This window comes from Tamandua tetradactyla, chromosome 23 (assembly GCF_023851605.1).
Source record: "Tamandua tetradactyla isolate mTamTet1 chromosome 23, mTamTet1.pri, whole genome shotgun sequence".
Lineage (NCBI taxonomy): Eukaryota > Metazoa > Chordata > Mammalia > Pilosa > Myrmecophagidae > Tamandua > Tamandua tetradactyla.
In genome coordinates, this window is record NC_135349.1 from 22,504,725 (window position 1) to 22,522,858 (window position 18,134).

General features: G+C 48.2%; 1 protein-coding gene across 1 annotated transcript in view; it reads right to left on the reverse strand.

Moving 5' to 3' along the window:
* The window catches only part of LOC143667189 (uncharacterized), a 289,857-nt gene that overhangs the window by 247,960 nt on the left and 23,763 nt on the right, over positions 1 to 18,134 (reverse strand). Inside the window, exons 2-6 of the mRNA XM_077141130.1 lie at positions 16,230 to 16,364; positions 13,138 to 13,201; positions 9,651 to 9,919; positions 8,618 to 8,795; positions 7,170 to 7,344 (exon numbers count right to left, since the gene is read on the reverse strand). Coding sequence (XP_076997245.1) covers positions 7,170 to 7,176 — 7 coding nt within the window. The 5' untranslated portion in view covers positions 7,177 to 7,344; positions 8,618 to 8,795; positions 9,651 to 9,919; positions 13,138 to 13,201; positions 16,230 to 16,364. The remainder of the gene's footprint in view (positions 1 to 7,169; positions 7,345 to 8,617; positions 8,796 to 9,650; positions 9,920 to 13,137; positions 13,202 to 16,229; positions 16,365 to 18,134) is intronic.

Here is an 18,134-nt window from a genome sequence, read left to right on the forward strand (position 1 = left end):
GTGGAAGCAACCATTTCTTCTAATCCCTATTCAGTACTATCGTTTGGAAATTTGATTAGGTTATGTCCAGATATGTGACTCACTCAATTCTGGGTTTTAAATTTCATTAAATGGAGATGCATCTCCACCCATTCTATGTGGGTCTTGATTAGTCTATAAAGAGGAGACATTTTGGAGAGAGTTCCTTTTGAGAATGAGGAGAGAGCCAAAGAACCACAACAGAAGGATGAGAGAACCACAGAGTCCACCAACCAGCAACCTCTGGAGGTGAAGAAAGAAAACGCCTCCTGGGAAGCTTCAATAAGCAAGAGGCCTGGAGAGAAAACCAGCAGATGCTGCCATGTTGGCCATGTGCCTTTCCAGCTGAGGGAGAAATCCTGAATGTTACTGGCTGTGGTAGTTAGGTCCAGGTGTCAACTTGGCCAGGTGAAGATGCCTAGCTTTGTTGCTGTGGCCATGAGCCAATGGCATGTGAAGCTTATCTGTTGCTGATCACATCTGCAGTCGGTGAGAAGGTGTGTCTGCTGCAATAAATGATGTTTCATTTAATTGGCTGGAAGCTTAAATGAGAGCACTCAATCCAAGCAGCTCAGCATACCTCATCTCAGCACTCTCAGTTCAGCCCAGGCCTTTGGAGATGCAGAAAGGAATCACCCCAGGGAAAGCTGTTGGAACCCAGAGGCCTGGAAAGAAGGCCAGCAGACATACCCGCCTCCCCACGCTCTCCCCATGGCTACCCATGGAAGACAGAATCTCAGTTGAAAGTTAGCTGCCTTTCCTCTGAAGAACTATACCCTGCACTCCTTCCCTCTGTCCCAGCACCTCCACCCTAGGCTCCTTCCCTCTGTCCTGGCACCTGCACCCTGTGTTCCTTCCCTCTGTCCTCAGTACCTGTACTCTCCCAGTCTAGGCTGCATGGAGCTGCATGGTGCAGTGGGGGTTCAGTCCCAAACTCAGGGCACCTTAGTAATGAAAAGCATCTCAAGACAAACAAGACTGACTGGCATCCCATCATGCTGCTACAGGGTCCTGAACAACAACAAGCACCCACAACTCAGGTCCGCCAGACTGCCCAGGAGGCTCTGGCACAGGAGCAGATTTACAGGGCCCACAGCTCCTTCCCAGCTGTCTGCAGGAAATGGGAGAGTCTTCTGGGCTCAGCCTGCCCTCAAAAGACGTCAGGCCCTCCAGGGAAGGAGGCTTCTTGGCGGTGCCAATGGCAGCAGGATGGGACATGCCCACCTGCTGGTCAGTAGGGCTGGGGCACTGGCTGTCCCAGGCCAAGCCACCAGCAACACCCCTGGAGGAAGCCATAGTAGGGATGGAACGGCCTGGACAGTGGAAGGAGCTGCAACCCTGCAGATTCAAGCCTGCCTTGGCTCAGCACAAACCCCCTGGGCTCTGTGCCTCAGTTCAGCACAAACCCTACTTCCAGCTATGGGATCTGAGGGTCTCTCTGCAGCTGTTGGGCCCTGCCCGGAACAAGGCCTGGAAGAGAGGTCCCATGGACAGCCTGGCTTCAGGGTCACGACTGACCAATGTCGACACTGGCAATGGCCCCACGACCCCTTTCTCCCATTCTCTCAACATTCCTAGGTCAGACAATCAGGAGAGACACTTACGATGCTTCCTGGGGTGATGCCACGCTGTTGCAGCCAGAGAAGGTGACAAAAAATCATACAAAAATAAACTTGCCATTTCTACTTCATTCAGCCACTTGGAAGCCAGGGACCAGGGAAGTTACTGCCATGGCGTCCTTCTATTGATGTGCCGGCTTTGGGAAGGAGGGATGAGTCTTTTATGTTCCTCTGTGGGCCACATGGTTTCATGTCTTGGAGGGAGCCAGGTGATCTCCTTGGAAGTCACAAACCCCACAGAGCACTCACTCAGCGCCAGAGGTCAGGGAAGGACTCAATTGAATCATATCCAAGGAGGTGCACCCATCTGAAGGGCAACAGCAGGAAATGTCCTCCAGGGGAGGTGCATGCTGAGACCAGAGGTATGGTGACCCTCAGAAAGCCTGACCCCTGCTGGAGCTGCACAGATGCCAGATCCCAGTACTCCAGGCCAGGTAGGTAGCCATCTCCGTGGCAGGTGTGGACCCAGGTTTCAAGATGGGTGTCTCTGGGGAGCACTCCTTCCTGACCGCGGGGATCCCCAGGCTCAGCTCGCCCCATGGAGAGTCCTTGAATGACCCAAGAGGTTGGTTAGGGCTTGGTGTGCAGCACGGCAGGTTCTCAGGAGCCCTGCAGGGCACAGCAATTTCCTCTCTTTGACTCTCTTCTGGAAACAAAGCTAATGTTCTATTTCTCAAGATCAGAGGATAGAATTGGAAACTCTCGCTGGTGATTCAATATGGAATCCATACAGAAATGTTCTTGGGGTGCTGATTCACCAAAGTTTGCAGGAGACCCAACACATTTAAGGTTGTAACACAGAAACCAAATGGTACAGCCCCTGGCCCTGGGCCCATCTACTCAGAGGCCATAGCCTTCCTGACGGGTTGTGGTCTCTGGCTCTCTGCCAGGACCATGTGGGACAGAGTCATCCTCTCGGGCAGCCACAGGAAGGAATCAGGGCCTTGGGAGGCTCGCCGCCGGGCAGAGAGCAATCCCCAACCAGGACACAGAGCCTGCCCTACTCTTGCAAGTCCTCCTTGGCGCCACGAGCCTTCCAGGATGCCTCCCTCCCACAACAGGCCAATACCAAGCTCAGCACCTGGGGAGCTCACCAGCCCATGACTTGAGACAGCTACACCCCTAGGGCCCCCATCTGGCTCCTCGACCTGACTCACCTTTAAGCTCTACGCACGTGGACCCCTGCCTCCCTGCTAGGGGTAACAGGCACACACATTTAATCCACAAATGGACTTCACGGGCCCTCCCACCCCCAGCACTGCTCAGTCCCTGGGGACAATGCCCCAGAAAGAGGGAGGGGCTATAAGGGCTGCTCCAGATCCTTCACCCAGCAGCCTCCCTGACCACAGGACACCATGGCAGAGGCCACGTGGAGGTGGGGGGAAGGGAGGAAGTGTCCCAGGGACAGCACAAGCATCGGCCCTGGGGTGGGAATATGTAGGTTATTCCAAGAACTGCACAACAGCCAGCAGTGTAGCTGGGACCCAGGACCAAGGTGGGACCAGAGATAATCTGGGGGAGGGGGCCCAGGCTGGGAGGACCCTGAAGGTATTATGCCATGGGCGTTTTCTCAGGGAAATGAAAGTCACAAGAGACGCTGAGCTGGGGAGTAGAGGGCACGTCGGAGCTAACTGCTGCCAGGTGGGGAACAAGGGGGCCAGCGTGGGGGCAAAAGGCTGTGTGCAGTGCCATCTCAGTGACCCAACCACCCAGACCACATGGGTGCTGGGGCCTCTGCTCCAACTCCCCCTAAGCCTCAGCTGATCCCTGAAGCTCTACTTCAGACACAGACCCCGCTGCCCACCACTCTTCACTTTCACCATCGTCCTCCCCATGGGCTGGCAGTGAAGCCCACTGATGCACTGGCTGAAAGCAAGTGAAGTCACACAGATCTCTCTCCAGTACTCCTTGTAAGGGATGAGACCTGGATGGACTGACTCCTTGGGCTGCACAGGTCTGGGCTCAGCAAATACAGGACGCCTGGAGAGGAGGGCAGGCTGCAGCAGTAGCTAACATTTAGATGCTGTCCACATGCAAGAACTGTTCACATGCAAGAACTGTCCACACGCAGTGTTGTCCACACCTGGCGCTGTCCTGAGTAGCCAGCACTGTCAACACCCCACTATCCTGAGAACCCAGGACTGTCCTAAGCACCCAGCACTGTCCACACCTTGCACTGTCTAGAGCACCCAATGTTGTCCACACACCACACTGTCCTGAGCACCCAGCACTTTCCACAACCCGTGCTGTCCTGAGCACCCAATGCTGTCCACACAGCACACTCTCCTGAGCACTCAGCACTGTTCTAGCACTTGGCCCTGTCCACACCTGGTGCTGGCCACACCTGACACTGCCCACATCTGGTGCTGTCCCAGGCAGGCCCTCCACATACACGGCCTCACCTACGCCCACCCAAGCTGTGGCCGACAAAGCACAGTCATGGCGCTGAGCTCAGGGTCTCACCCCGAGGCCTGGCTGCCCTCCACAATCTGATGAGAAGACACTCAAGGGAAGGTCCTGGGAGTACCCGGAGGCTGGACTGGGCCAGAGACCCAGCCCAGAGGGGACGGCGGCCCCAGGAGGACCCGCTCAGCTCCGCAGACTCAGCCACGAAGGGCGCCCTGCCACACCCCACCTCCCCACCCCTTGGACCCCTTCCCTCCTCAACACCCCCCCAGAAGATCTTCCTTTCTCCCAAACTGGGCCTCCCAGCCTCATCTTCCTGAGGCTGAGCTGGCCATCCAGCATGGAGTCCTGTAGGGGAAACCTCCCTCCAAGCCAGCCCATGAGTGCTGCCTCGTTCCCCACCACAAGGTGGCTGTGGGTGCTCTCAGGGGCCAGGGCTGATGGGCCTGCTTCCCTCCCTGTCAGCAACCCCTGGTCCCTGCCCAGGGCTGGGACATCCTAGGCCTCCATCTGACCACAGGGTCTCAACTAGGCCTTGGTGTAATGTCTGGACGGCTGCAGAAGTCCCCTGAACACTCCAGTGCTGGGCTTTCCAGGGACATGCAGGTGGCGGGGGCCTGGCAAGTTCGCAGGCCAGGGAGCTGAGTGGGGGCCCTGGGCAGGTACCCACGAGGAAACAAGACTCGCCCGGTCACTTAAGGTGAGATGACCGGGCCTCGGGGCCAGAGCACAGCTTTGGTGCAACCTCCTGGCAAAGTGGGGGCCAACAGTGTGCAGGGTCTGGCCTTGGGGGGCTCAGGTGAGGGTCCCCACCCCACCTGCTGCCTCTGAAGGGTCAACTTTTCATTCTGGGAACAGGCCAGGACTCTGACCCCATTCATATTTGTGACAGCATTTACATACAAGACAAATGCATTTCAATTTCCTCTCTCAGTGAGTGGCCTATTCTTTGAATCAGACTCAGCTAAAAAACATTGCTCCACCACTATTAGTCTTATAAAAATTCAATTTCCCTCCTCTGACAGCCAGAGGCCAGGGGACTGGGGCGGGGAGGCTGACCACCAGGGCTAGTGTGGCCCAGCCCTCCCAGAAGCCTTGGAGTGCAGGATCCACTTCACTACGTCCAGCACGAGGGAGACAGCGCCGGGCTGGTGGGAGAGGGCTGCGTGGCAGAGCAGGGAGCTAGTGGGCTGGCCTGGCGCCATCACCCCAGCAGGGAACAGGCAGAGGGGCGGACTCTTGGATGAGCTCCAGACAAAGAGGTGGAGCACTGCTGGGCACTGCTGTGTCCATGCACCCCAACCCTTGTGCGCCCTCCACACTCTGCCCGAGGCCAGGGCACTGTGGTGTGCCTGAGCACCGGGAGGGGTGAGGCTGGACGAGACAAAGAGGCCACATGAGGCTGGGATTGGGGGCCAGGAAGGGTGAGGACAGCTCCTTGCTATCGCCCACACAGATGTCCCAATTTAACAACACTAGAAACCCTGGCCCACTCCCCGCTGTCCCTGCACCCGAGGCGGCACCTCTGTCCCTGTGCACCCTCCAATGGCATGCTTTTCCCCACACTGGCCTAGGCACTCGCACCCATCACTGCATCCAGTACCAGGTGGGGCCATGCTCCGGCCAGTGTTAAGCCCTCTGCTGGGCTCGAGGATGAGCCAATGACACAGACTAGCTCTTGCTCCTACAGAATGTAGTATAGAAGAGTAACTTCCATTCCATGAACAGTCAATCACTGAAGTCATTCACAGCTTAGGTAGTGTGTTCTACATATTTGAATTTTCCATCCCAAAGTTATTTAATTGGTTTCTGAACCTGGCTTCAGAGTTCATCTTTTATATAACAAATGGCTATTTTCACCTTCAGCCAAAATCTGACATAGGGAAAGACAGACTTTGAATACGAAATCTTAGTATTTGAAGGACTACCCAGGCCAGTTACAGATTCAAGAAACCTGTAAGCAGGCATATTCAATCTCACATGCCCTTAAGAAAGTCACCAAAAAGGGCAGCCAGGGCAAGGGGTACAGTGGTGTGCTGCTTACCTTCACACTTAGGGAAGTCTAAGTTCTAGACACTCACACCAAGAACAAGATGTATAAACCACTATGGCCACTCTTCAGGTATAGAAACAAAATTGCCTGAGAAGCTGAGAAGAGTCATCACCACAGCTGATATTCATATATGCTCATGAGGAGCCAGACAATCTAGGCACTTCACAAATGTGGATTTATGTAGTACCACATCAACTTTATGAGATGGGGACTAGTTTTATCCCACTTCTGTAGATGAGGAAACTGAAGCAGAGGATCACAATAATGGAATAGTGGAGGCAAGATTCACTCCCAGGAAGTCATGGACTCAGAGTGATGGGCCTGAGAAGAGCTGGGACCTAGGATAATTTAACTCCTATGCCACAAGGCTACAAACAGAACACAAGCACAAGCAAGGTATCAAGGTATGCATTGTGCTTTGTTCAGAGGGGGCACAAACACAGGTCAGTGTGGCTACAATAGGGGACCTGAAAGAAGCACTGGTGCCCTAGAGTTACATCCTACTGCACTACCAGGCTGGGTTTATTCTGCTGGCCCCTGCTTCAGTATGAATCTCTAGCAAGAGAGTCCTCTGATCCCTCTCTTGAACAGAACTTTTAAGAGGAAGAGCCACATATAAGTAGCACACTCAGCAAGAATACGTATTTCTAGTTAATACCTGGGCTGCTCACCACTTTCAGTGGGACACCTATAGAGGCTGGCAAACTATAGTTGGTGGGCCACACTTGCCCATCACCTGTTTCTATGAATGATGTTTTACTGGACAAGCTCACTCATTTACATAATGTCCATGGTCCATGGCTGCTTTTGCATTACAACAAAAAAGTTGATTAGTTGTGAAAGAGACCCTATGCCTGAAAAGTCTAAAATATTTTTCACCATCTGGCCCATTAGAGAAAAGTTTGCTGATCTCTCTACTAGGAAGTTCCAGAGAACAAAGACACTGGAAAATTCTGCGGTAAAACTCAGGTGATTTCTCAGAAAGCACTGAAACACTCAACATAGAAAAAGGTATTTTAAAATAGTGCATCCGTTTTTCAGTGAGAAAGAATTTCACATCATCTGCCTCTTACCCTTCATCTTCCGAGGCAAGTTCCTTCTGTCCAAGTGTACTGGGCCCACCTGTCCATTACTTGTTCACAGGGGCCCTCTTCTCCTCCTCTTCCTCCTTAGGAATGACTGAGCTGTGCCCCCAGGTTTTGCTGTTTTCACCTGGTGTCACTGTGAATCACAAAGGATAGGTGGGATCTGGAAAAAGACACACAGAGCCCTTCTCAGATTAACCTTTACTCTGCCAGATCAACACCCACATTTGGAGCTGCAGGGAAAAAAGTTAGACTTCATAAAAAAAACCTCTGTACCCAAGTAGAGCCTTCCAGGAAAGTAATGAAGATCATTTACCTTTCTCAAAGCACATAGAAAAATTTCCTAAATTCCCTTAAGTCCAATGCAAAGCTGAAGCTCAGACCAACCAGACAGCAGAGTTTCAAAAAGATCTGACTTAAGCAACTTACTCTGTTGGGTGGGATGGGGAGGCAAGGGTGGATGACAAGAAGAGAGGTGGGAGAGAAGAAGAGAAGGGGTTAAGGAAGATGAAAAATGCAAAATAAGAAAGGTCTGGAAACAAAGAAAATGAGGATTTCAAGCTTAAGGAGAAGAAAGTCAAGAGTAGGAGGTGATGGGAAAAGAACAGGCCTAGACAAATACAAAACGTAAGAGAAAAGGAGCATTCTTCTGATATGGATACCTCAGAGCAAGAGTCAAACCCTCGGGGACCAGGCTTCTATCTAAACTGGGTGAAGGGAGCCAATTACCCTCAAACAGGAAGTTGAGGGGACTGAGGCAAAATTTAGAGCATATGAAAGCGCCTATCAGTTCCAACAAACTGTGGACACATGTAAAAGACCCCAGTGATTTGATCTTTCAATAAAAGTCATAAATCCTGTTTTTTAGTTTTAGTTTATTTTATTTTTTTTGCATGGGAAGGCACCAGGAACTGAACCTGGGTCTCTGGCATGGTAGGCAAGAACTCTACCTGTTGAACCATCGTGGCCTGTCCCTGTTCATTTTAATTTAATTTTTCTCCCTTTGTTTTGGTGAAATCTATCTATCTATAAATTAGGAAAATTATTTCTTTAATTTATTTTATTTACTTATTTTTTCACACTGCAATAAAAGCAAAATTGGTCCAGATCCAGCTAACCATAAAAAATACTTAGCAAGTTTCTTCAGGACTCAGACTTTGCAAAAGCCCTTCCCTAGGAAGGACGGACAAAAGAAAAACAATGATGCCCCAAATATAGCAGAGGACATGCCTGGACCCCAGGCCAGGGTACCAACCTGTACCGACACAAGACACTAAATTGCAAATCACTTTGTAAATCAGTTGAGCTACCATTGATACCCCCAAAACCCTTTGCTGATATGTGACTAATAAAAGGTAGAGGAGACCATAGTAAAGTTAATGGAGAGAGACAAAGGGAAAGGCTACGGGTATGCGTATGTATGTACATGTACTTACATGCTGTCGAGGACAGGTGGCAGAAGTTATGGATGGAGCAAGCCTGGACCCATTGGTGGCTGCACAGAGCAGAGATCATCCCTCGCCTTTGTGCCATCCAGTGTGAGTATTCCCAGCACCTGGTAATATGCTCAACACATGCTAGATGCTCAAGAGGTGCTCAAAGACTCAAGGTTGTCTGGAAAGAAAAAGATATGCAACAAGGAGATCAGTAAACACATCCCATGAACGCATTCACTGAATTTCAGTGAATTAATTCCCTTGTCTATACTTAAGCTACCATTGAAAGCCAACCACTGCTGTTCCTATCAAGCTATTTTTCCTTAGTTCCTTATACTTCTAATAAGCTTGCTTCCTTGGGCCTCATGTATCAGAACACAAGTGAACATTTTTATCTATACAAACATACACTTGAACACTCACCTTCTTCAATGGGTACATTATACACCACAAAGATTCTAATTCATAGCTTCATATTTCTTTGCATTTTTCCGAGTCTGTGCAAGTCAAAAATGTATTTTTTTAGCCAATGTGTTTCTAAAGCTTATGTGTAAATCAAAGTCCTGTGAGTTAAATACAAACTCAAGTGCATTCAGAGAACTAGTCATTTAAATAAACCTTGACATGAGCTATTCTGCAAAGGCAAGATTTCTCCTGTCTCACACATATACACCTTGAAATCTACAAACTGCTCTCCCACCCCACCCCAATCACATGCTTCCTTCTCCAAGTCTGCCTAAAAGGAAAGGTGTCTATGTGAGCAGCCATGCTTCTAGCAGCCTGGACCACACTCAACTATCAGTTCACTCTCTGTGTTCAGTCACAGTCACTAATGCCCCTAAAGTGGGTGAGATTTTCAGCAGGCCAACGTCTTTGTACTGAACAGAATGGCCGATTTCAACAAAGGTCCATTTTGAAACATTAGGTCTTGTGTTTCCAAAAGCTCAATCCCTACTATTGGGACAGAGTAGGTAGGGATCCTTGCCCATACCAAGCCCTTGCCCCACCCCAAAACCAGGTTCTCTGTTCTTACTTCCAGCAGGCTCCTGGCCACTGACCAGAGGGAAGGCTGATGCAGTTGCCATCCTTAAGCTTCAGCTGGCTCTTCCTGAACTTGCCCACGTGTTTTTTCAGTCGGGACTTCTCCTGGCACAGCTGGTGCAGGGTGATGTTAAGCTCCCACTCCAGGATGTCGATCTCCTGCTCAGACAGCTCCTGCTCCCTGCACCGCAGCAGCTCTTCCAGGTTCTTCTGCTGGAGCACAGCCTGCATCAGCTCCTCCTCCTCCCAGGTGCAGAGCTCCTGCAGGACAGGTGGGAACCATGAGAGAGAATCGGGACACGGAGTGCACAGCGGTTAGGGAGGTAAGGCCAGAGAGCCCCAGAGGGCAGGTGCTCGTGGCAACCTGAGGGACTGGCCAGGCCCTGCAGAACTTGTACTAGGTGCCCCATGCTCCAATTCTCCAGTGGAGAGAGGAGGCTGGTAGTTAACTGATCAATGAGCCCCTAACCACCATGGATAGTGGGGAAAAGAAGGCATAACACAGGCATACTGAGGATGCAGCCAGAGTAGCTAAAGCCACAGGGCAACCCCTAGAGAGGGAAGCTGCCAGCTCCCAGCTACTCCTTGAACTTTGTTTAAAATTGCCTGTGGCTGAAAACTATAGTCCTGTATTTGAACTCCACAGTCTTATTTCTATTCTACTTTTTTTCATTTTGTAAAGGATTTAAAAAAAAAGGCAAACAGAACCAAATTACTGTGATTTAACTTAAAATATGGCCACTGCAAATGAATCACCCTCCAGGTATCACCTAACATTCAAATAAAAACAAATATATTTTCAGGATGGCTGTTCAAGAAGTATGTCAGGCATGTCATCTAAATCTTTGTTTATTTGGTGAGTAAGTCCACTGAGGCACATGGTTTTAACTCTCATCTGGTCTGAAAGGATAATAATTTGATCCAGAAAGATCGTGAGAGCACAGCAAGAAGAGAGAACAGTCCCTGAAGTCTTTGCCAAAAGAAACTCGCCGGCTGTTCTGCCACACACCCCTGAAATGAACTTTCAATGAACATGTAAGATGTCATCCCAGACCAGGCTGTGCCTCTGCAGCAACTCAAGACAGCCAGACAGAGAACCTCAAAAAATGCAGACAGAGAACTCTCCTTTCCTTCTCAGAATGAGAGCAGGAGACAGAAAGCTGGAGGAGTAGAAGTGGGGCAAAAATCCCATTTTGATTCCCATATCCTGATCCAAGAATGCTCCTTTCCATTTTGCTCTGAGAATGGGGGTGGAAGCATACAGGTGGGCAGAACCTCTTTCCAGTTTTTCCTTTATCCTTCTGCATGAATTTATAAATGAACACAGCACTGGTTCTCAGGAAGAGGGTGGGGGTATGGAATCGGGAAACGGGAGAGAAAAAAGGAAAGAGAACAAAGGATGTGCATAAAGGTTTAAAACCTAGAATATAAACTATTGTCACTAGTTCACCTTTTTGGAACTGAAGTGAGGTGGCAGTTGGAGGCTAAGGCTTAAGAAGACTTAACGTCATTAACCAGAGACCCACACCGAAAAAGCAAGACGTTTCTTTCAATAAAGGAGCCACAATAACACTTTGACGGCTGAAACTTAAATTTTCCCCAGTGAAATGCTCCACTATGAGAAGTCATTCTGGACTAAAATAAAGTTTAGCAAAAAAGGAACTCAGAAGTAAATAAAAAATATATATGTGTGTGTGTGTGTGTGTGTGTGTGTGTTTATGTGCATGTGCATGTGTGAGAGAGAACAGGTATGGGGAAAGCTGAGCAGGCAGGTAGAAGACAGAAAAAGAAAGAACAGAGACAAGATATGAATAAAACAATTTTATGAATTTTTCATCCAACTTGCCCTCCATCCCCAAGATAATGTCAGAACAGCCATGAAAGTGATAGAAAGGAGATACATAGGAAGACCATTAGCACCTTGAAAAGTGTTACAGGGTAGCGGCATCATGGGATTGACAAAGCCTTCCTGACCAAAAGGGAAATGAGACAAAATGAAGTTTTAGTGGCTGAGAGATTTCAAACAGTAGAGAGGTTATCCTGGAGGTTATTCTTATGCATTATGTAGATATCCCTTTTTAGTTTATGGTGTATTGGAGTGGCTGGAAGGAAGTCCCTGAAACCACTGAGCTGTGTTCCAGAAGCGGTGATTCTTGAAGATGGCTATATAACTAAACAATTTTTACAATATGGCTGTTTGACTATGAAAACCTTGTGTCTCATTGCTCCTTTTATCCAGGGTATGGACAGATGAGTGAAAAAATAAGGTTAAAATAAATAAATAATGGGGGGTGGGGGAATAAAAGGTAAAAAATTGGGTAGATTGACCTACTTGTGGTCGATGAGAGGGAGGTATAAGGGGTATGGAATGTATGTGCTTTTTCTTTCTTTTTCTGGAGTGATGCAAATGTTCTAGAAATGATTATGGTGATCACCAACGTGATGATAATGTGAGTCATTGATGGTACACTATGTATGGACTGCATGTATCTAAAGATTCCTCAATTTAAAAAAAAGATAATACAGAAAATGTAAAGCCAAAATAAAAAAAGTTATAGGGTGGGTACCAATAGTTGTTGAATAATTGCTGAGTCAATGAATGAGTGAACTAGAAATAAGAAGAAGAGATAGAAGATAATTTTCTAAATGCAAACCCTTATGTAAACAGGTTCATCATAATTTCCACCAAGAGGGCAGTGGAACAGACACTGTGGGCCTCCATGGATGGAAGGTGGGAAGACCTGGGCAAACACCAACACCAAGCCCAGACGTCCAGGTGGCCGGGCCCTGGGAGCACAGACACGCCCAGCACTCACTTAGGCTATCACAGAAAACTCTATGGCAGAAGGAAGGCTACTATTACACAGAACTACCTCACAGGCTGGCTTTGATTAGCAACCAGATTTATGGGAAAGGAAACTCTATTCTTTTTTAAGTTTATTGAGATGCCGACTGTAGGAAACTAGTTTCAGAATTTAAAACTTATATATAATTGACATAATATGGTTCAAAATGCTACATTAAATAATGCGCTTTAATACCTACATTGTTAATTTATGAAGAAACACTTAGAGGAGATGAGATCATGATGCTAACATAAGGCAACATGTAATAATCAACATAAAAACTGATCAAGTGTGTTGAAAATAATTCAAAACCATCAAAGAATACGTTTAGTCAGGATTATCAGAAAAATCTGGTAAACTATTTAGAACAAGCCAAATATAAACGAAAACTTTCAAGTGTACTCAACTTTACTGGTATTTCAGGGTACTTTTTGGTTCTTTAAAATCTTAAATGATTCTACTTTTTTCACTTGTTTTTCATAATGTATAAATAAGTCATTTGGTATATGAGATATATAACCTTTGTAAGCAATCTCAGGTTTGGTAAGTACAGTCCTAGAAGAGTTTACATACTTAAGGATACCAAGATTCATTCTTTTATATCATAAATATAACTTTTAGAAGAAATTCTACCTTTCTCTCATCCATTGGACTGTCACTTACATGGACCACAGGTCCTGGGTGAGATATAGATGACCTAAAAGGGAAAAAAGTTAGCAAGACTTTTTTTCTCAAAAATTTCAATACAACTAAATGAGAATAAATAGATGGGAAATAAAGATGTCTGCATAAAGGATACAAACATTTCAGTAAGTAATACCTTGATATGGATCAGAGCAGGAAGAGAAAAAAAAATGGAAATGACTTGCATGTTGATACAAGCCAGCAAAATTTGCAATTAAAGACCTCCTGTGTAAGAAAGACTCTTGGATTTAGTCAAAGCATTCCATACCCCAGAAAGTGGTACCCAGAAGAGTTCTCCAAGCTGAGGTTTCTACATGACTGTCAGTGTTGGCCTCATGCCACCTGTTCTAGTTTGCTAGCTGCAAAAACGCAACACAACAGAAATGGATTGGCTTTTAACAAAAAGGGATTTATTTTGTTAGTTCTTCAGAGGAAAGGCAGCTAACTTTCCACTGAGGTTCTTTCTTATTTGGGAAGGCACAGAATGGTCTCTGTTGGCCTTCTCTCCAGGCCTCTGAGTTCTAACAACTTTCCCCAGGGTGATTTCTTTCTGCATCTCCAAAGGCCTAGGCTGAGCTGTGAGTGCTGAGATGAGGTATGCTGAGCTGCTTTGGCTATGCTACATTGCACTCTCTCATTTAAGCAGCAACCAATTAAGTCAAATGTCATTCATTGCAGCAGGCACGCCTCCTAGCCAACTGCAGATGTAAGCAGCAACAGATGAGATTCACATACTATTGGCTCATGTCCACAGCAACAAAACTAGGTGCCTTTCACCTGGCCAAGTTGACAACTGAATCTAACTACCACATGTCCACCCCTCATCAACTTGGCAATGACAAGCATCACCTTAAACAGGTACAAAAAATTCTCCTCCAGCTGCGGACCTGTGAATCCCAGAATAAGTTATCTGATGCCAATATGCAAAGGAGGACAGTCACAGGACTGGAGAAACTGGAAGGAAAACCTGCACGGCAAACACCACTGGATTTCAAAATCTGAAAGTCATTTATCCTTCAGCTTTAGAAACTGGCAATCCTACCCTTTCCAAGGGCCTACGCAGTGGCCCGCCTCTTTCTAAATCAACCTCAGGGAACATCGAGGAGACCACTTTTTCTTGGCTCCACTCTCCCCAGGCATCAGGGCCACCCCTGGGCTCTCCGCCATTTCCAGGGCACATGCTGGATGCCACCATGTGGTGGCAGCCAGGCTCTCCCTAGTCCCCCAGTGAGCATGTTCTACCTTCTCCAAGACCTGAGGCTGCATGACTCTTCCAATGCAACAAGGTGGAAGACTCATCCTCACCCTTTAGGGTAAACTCACCCTCTCCATGTATATGGGTAGGTCCACTCTCCAGGATGAGGTTTCTTGGCTTCAGGCCCAAGCTTCCATGGTTCTTATTCTACAAACTCCAATCTCTCCCTTTTGTGTCCACTTTTGTCCAGACTGGCAGTGGTTCCGTTTACACCAACAGTCTCTTCAAGCACTCCAGGACTTCTCCTTCATTCTCTTCACAGTTCCTCCAAAATTCTCCCCTTAGCCATCCAAAACATCGTTCCAACATATCTGGTATTTGCAAACTGCAGCAGCACTCCACTCTCAGATACCAAAATCTGTTCTAGTTTGCTAGCTGCCTGAATGCAATATACCACAAACAGAATGGCTTTCAAAAGGGGGAATTTAATGAGTTGCCAGTTTAAAGTTCTAAGGCCGAATTAAATTGAGAAAATGTCTCAATTAAAACAAGTCTATAGAAATGTCCAATCTAAGGCATCCATCCAGGGAAAGCTATCTTGTTTCAAGAAGGCCGATGAAGTTCACGGCTTCTCTCTCAAGTGAGAAGGCACATAGCGAACACAGTCAGGACTTGTTTCTTGGCTGGAAGGGCACATGGCGGACACGGCGTAATCTGCTAGCTTTCTCTCCTGGCTTCCGGTTTCATGAAGTGCATGGGGAGGCGTTTTCCTTCTTCATCTCCAAAGGTCTCTGGCTGGTGGACTCTCTGCTTCATCGTGCTGCAGCATTCTCGGCTCTCTCTGAATCTCTTTCTCCAAAATGTTTCCTCTTTTATAGGACTCCAGTAAAGCAATCAAGACCCACCCAAATGGGTGGAGACATGTGATCACCTAATCCAGCTTAACAACCACTCTTGACTAAATCACATCATCCAGGGAGATGATCTGATTACAGTTTCAAACATACAGTATTGAATACAGGTTATTCTACCTTTATGAAATGGGATGTTTGTTAAAACATGGATTTTCTAGGGGGTATACTTCCTGTCAAACCAGCACACCACCAGAGCCCCCACTGGGGCAGCTGAGAGGCGGCGACATGGCCCTACTCACAGTGGCCCTGGCAGAGGGAGGCAGCCCTGTGAAGAGAACAAGGAGCCTCGGTGAGGAGGCCAGCGCCTGTGTGACCAGGGCACCCAGCACGGGGGTGTGTAGGTTCCACCACCCCTGTGCAGCACCAACAGCTGCGGGGGTCAGTCAATGCTGTTCTCGGGTCAGAGACGCATGAATGTCATAGAGTGCAACCTACAAGCTATATGTTCACCAAAAAAAGAGAAAAGGACAGAACAAAAAGCAGCACTGAAAAAGCACCCCGCCAAGGTAGAATCCTTACGGTCCCATGGTTTTTGTTGTTAAAATTAGTTAAAACAATCACCGCACACCAAAACTAAGAAAAACCAGCCTTTGGTTAACATGGCAGTCTGCGGACCTTCACCAGAAATTAGGCCACAGGCATCAATTACTAGATTTCAAATAAGTGGGGGTTGAGACAATGCTTTCAAACACCCATTAGTGGGTCGTGACTGACACCAGAAGAGAAGGAGAGGACGGGGCTTTTCACCCAGTGAGAGCAAGGACTGCACGTTCTGGTTCATGCCCACAAGAAAACATGCACTGCGGTGTGCACAGGGTCCCTTGCAGGTGTTATGCACAGAGCACTCAAATCTGCAAACTGCCAACCGGGTGTGCACAGGGGAGCAGGAGGCCGAGGGGGCCCAGGCACTCTTGGGCAGGTGGGGGACTCACAGTTCGATGGCTTTATTTCACATGATGACATGGCCAGACAGCGAGAAGACCTCCATGTTCACGATGGGGATGCTGCCTCATCTGGCACCCACATACAGCCACCTACTCTGGAAGGGCAGATGGCAAAATGTCACCCTGCCAGAGGAAAAACCCAAAAGGCAATGAGACAAAAGGCACACAGGTTTCAGGAGGTGTGTGAGAGGATTCCTCACACATGTACTTCCAGAAAAGCAAGGAGGGTGGGCTGTCACCCACCATGCCCCTCCCCACGGGAGCGAGAACGCACAAACAAATGGGCTACGGCAAGAGGAGGCAAGGGTCAGGAATCAGGGGCAGCCTTGGGAGGCCTAGCACATCCTTGGTGGTCCAGCCACACACCCTTCCAAGCCACCATGAGTGTCACTGGCCCCATTGCCATCCCCATCTGGGCCCAGGCTGCTTCCAGGCAGGACGCTCCTGTCTCTGACTTTCACCTGGCTTTCAGTCCACAGGCCAACTCTCATGGGCCTGGAGGAGTGGCCGGGTCTACTTCCTGGCCTGTAGGCACAGACTCTCTGTTCCAGCCCTCTAGAATGTTCCCCTGAGTGTCATCTAGGGAAGAGCACAGCCCTCTACAGTGTTCACCTGGGAGACAACTACAGGTTAGTAGGGCCCTCTTCAGTGTCCACTGGGGAGTGAACCATGGGTTAGCAGAGCCCTCTACAGCGTCCATGGGGGAGTCAACCATGGGTTAGTAGAGCCCTCTACAATATCCACCAGGGAGTCAACTACAGGTGAGCAGATGCCATGATCTCAAGCACTTAGTAAGAAGACATCAACACCCCTGAACATACAGGAAGAGTACTGAGGGCTTAAAGGATAAAGTAATTAAAGAATAACTGAGAAAGTTTCCATATAAAAATTAAAACTAAGAAGACAATTCCACTGAATATTTAAAGGGATAGCATATTAGAACAATTAAGACTATGCATGCGTCTGTATTTATATCTCCATAGTGACAGAAAACATAGATTTATGGGTTATGTAATGACTCTAAGAACGTGACCCACGATGAAATCTAGCAATTTTCAGGAAGAAGCCATGAAACAAATGGCACTGGACATTTAGCCATTGTGGTAGCTTGGAGCTCTGTATACCAGAAAACATGATCTTAAATTTCATCCATTCCTGCAGGTGTGAACTCTTATAGATACAACTTTTTGAAGAGCTTACTTCAGGTAAGGTATGGCCCAGCTCAATCAGGATGGATTTTAATCTTATTACAGAAGGCCTTGTAGGGAAGGTCAGAGAGAGAAAAAGATACAGGAACAGCCAGAAGGAAGTATGGGAATCCAGAAGAGAAGTCAGAGGCCAGAGAAAGCTGCATGTACACTGTCACATGACAGAGGTGACAAGGACCAATCATGCTGGCAGCCAGACCCCAATCACCACCGTCTTTGGGATGGAAGCATCACCTTGATGACACCTTGATTTGGACCTCCCCCAGGGCCCTGGACACATGTGGGAGAGACAAGGATGGAGAGGGATATCGGGACATATAGGAGAGACTCAAAGATGAAGAGAGCCCTCAGCACACAGACAAGAAACTCGAGGATGAAGAAGGACCATGTCACATGTAGGAGACATACAGGGATGGAGACAGACCTTGGCACATGTAGGAGACACATGAGGATGGAGAGGGACCTCGGTACATGGAGGAGACACACGAGGATGGAGAGGGTCCTCAGTACATGGAGGAGACACACGAGGATGGAGGGGGACCTCAGTATGTGTAGGAGACACACGAGGATGGAGGGGGACCTCGGTATGTGTAGGAGACCCACGAGGATGGAGAGGGACCTCAGTATGTGTAGGAGACACACGAGGATGGAGAGGGACCTCGGTACATGGAGGAGACACACAAGG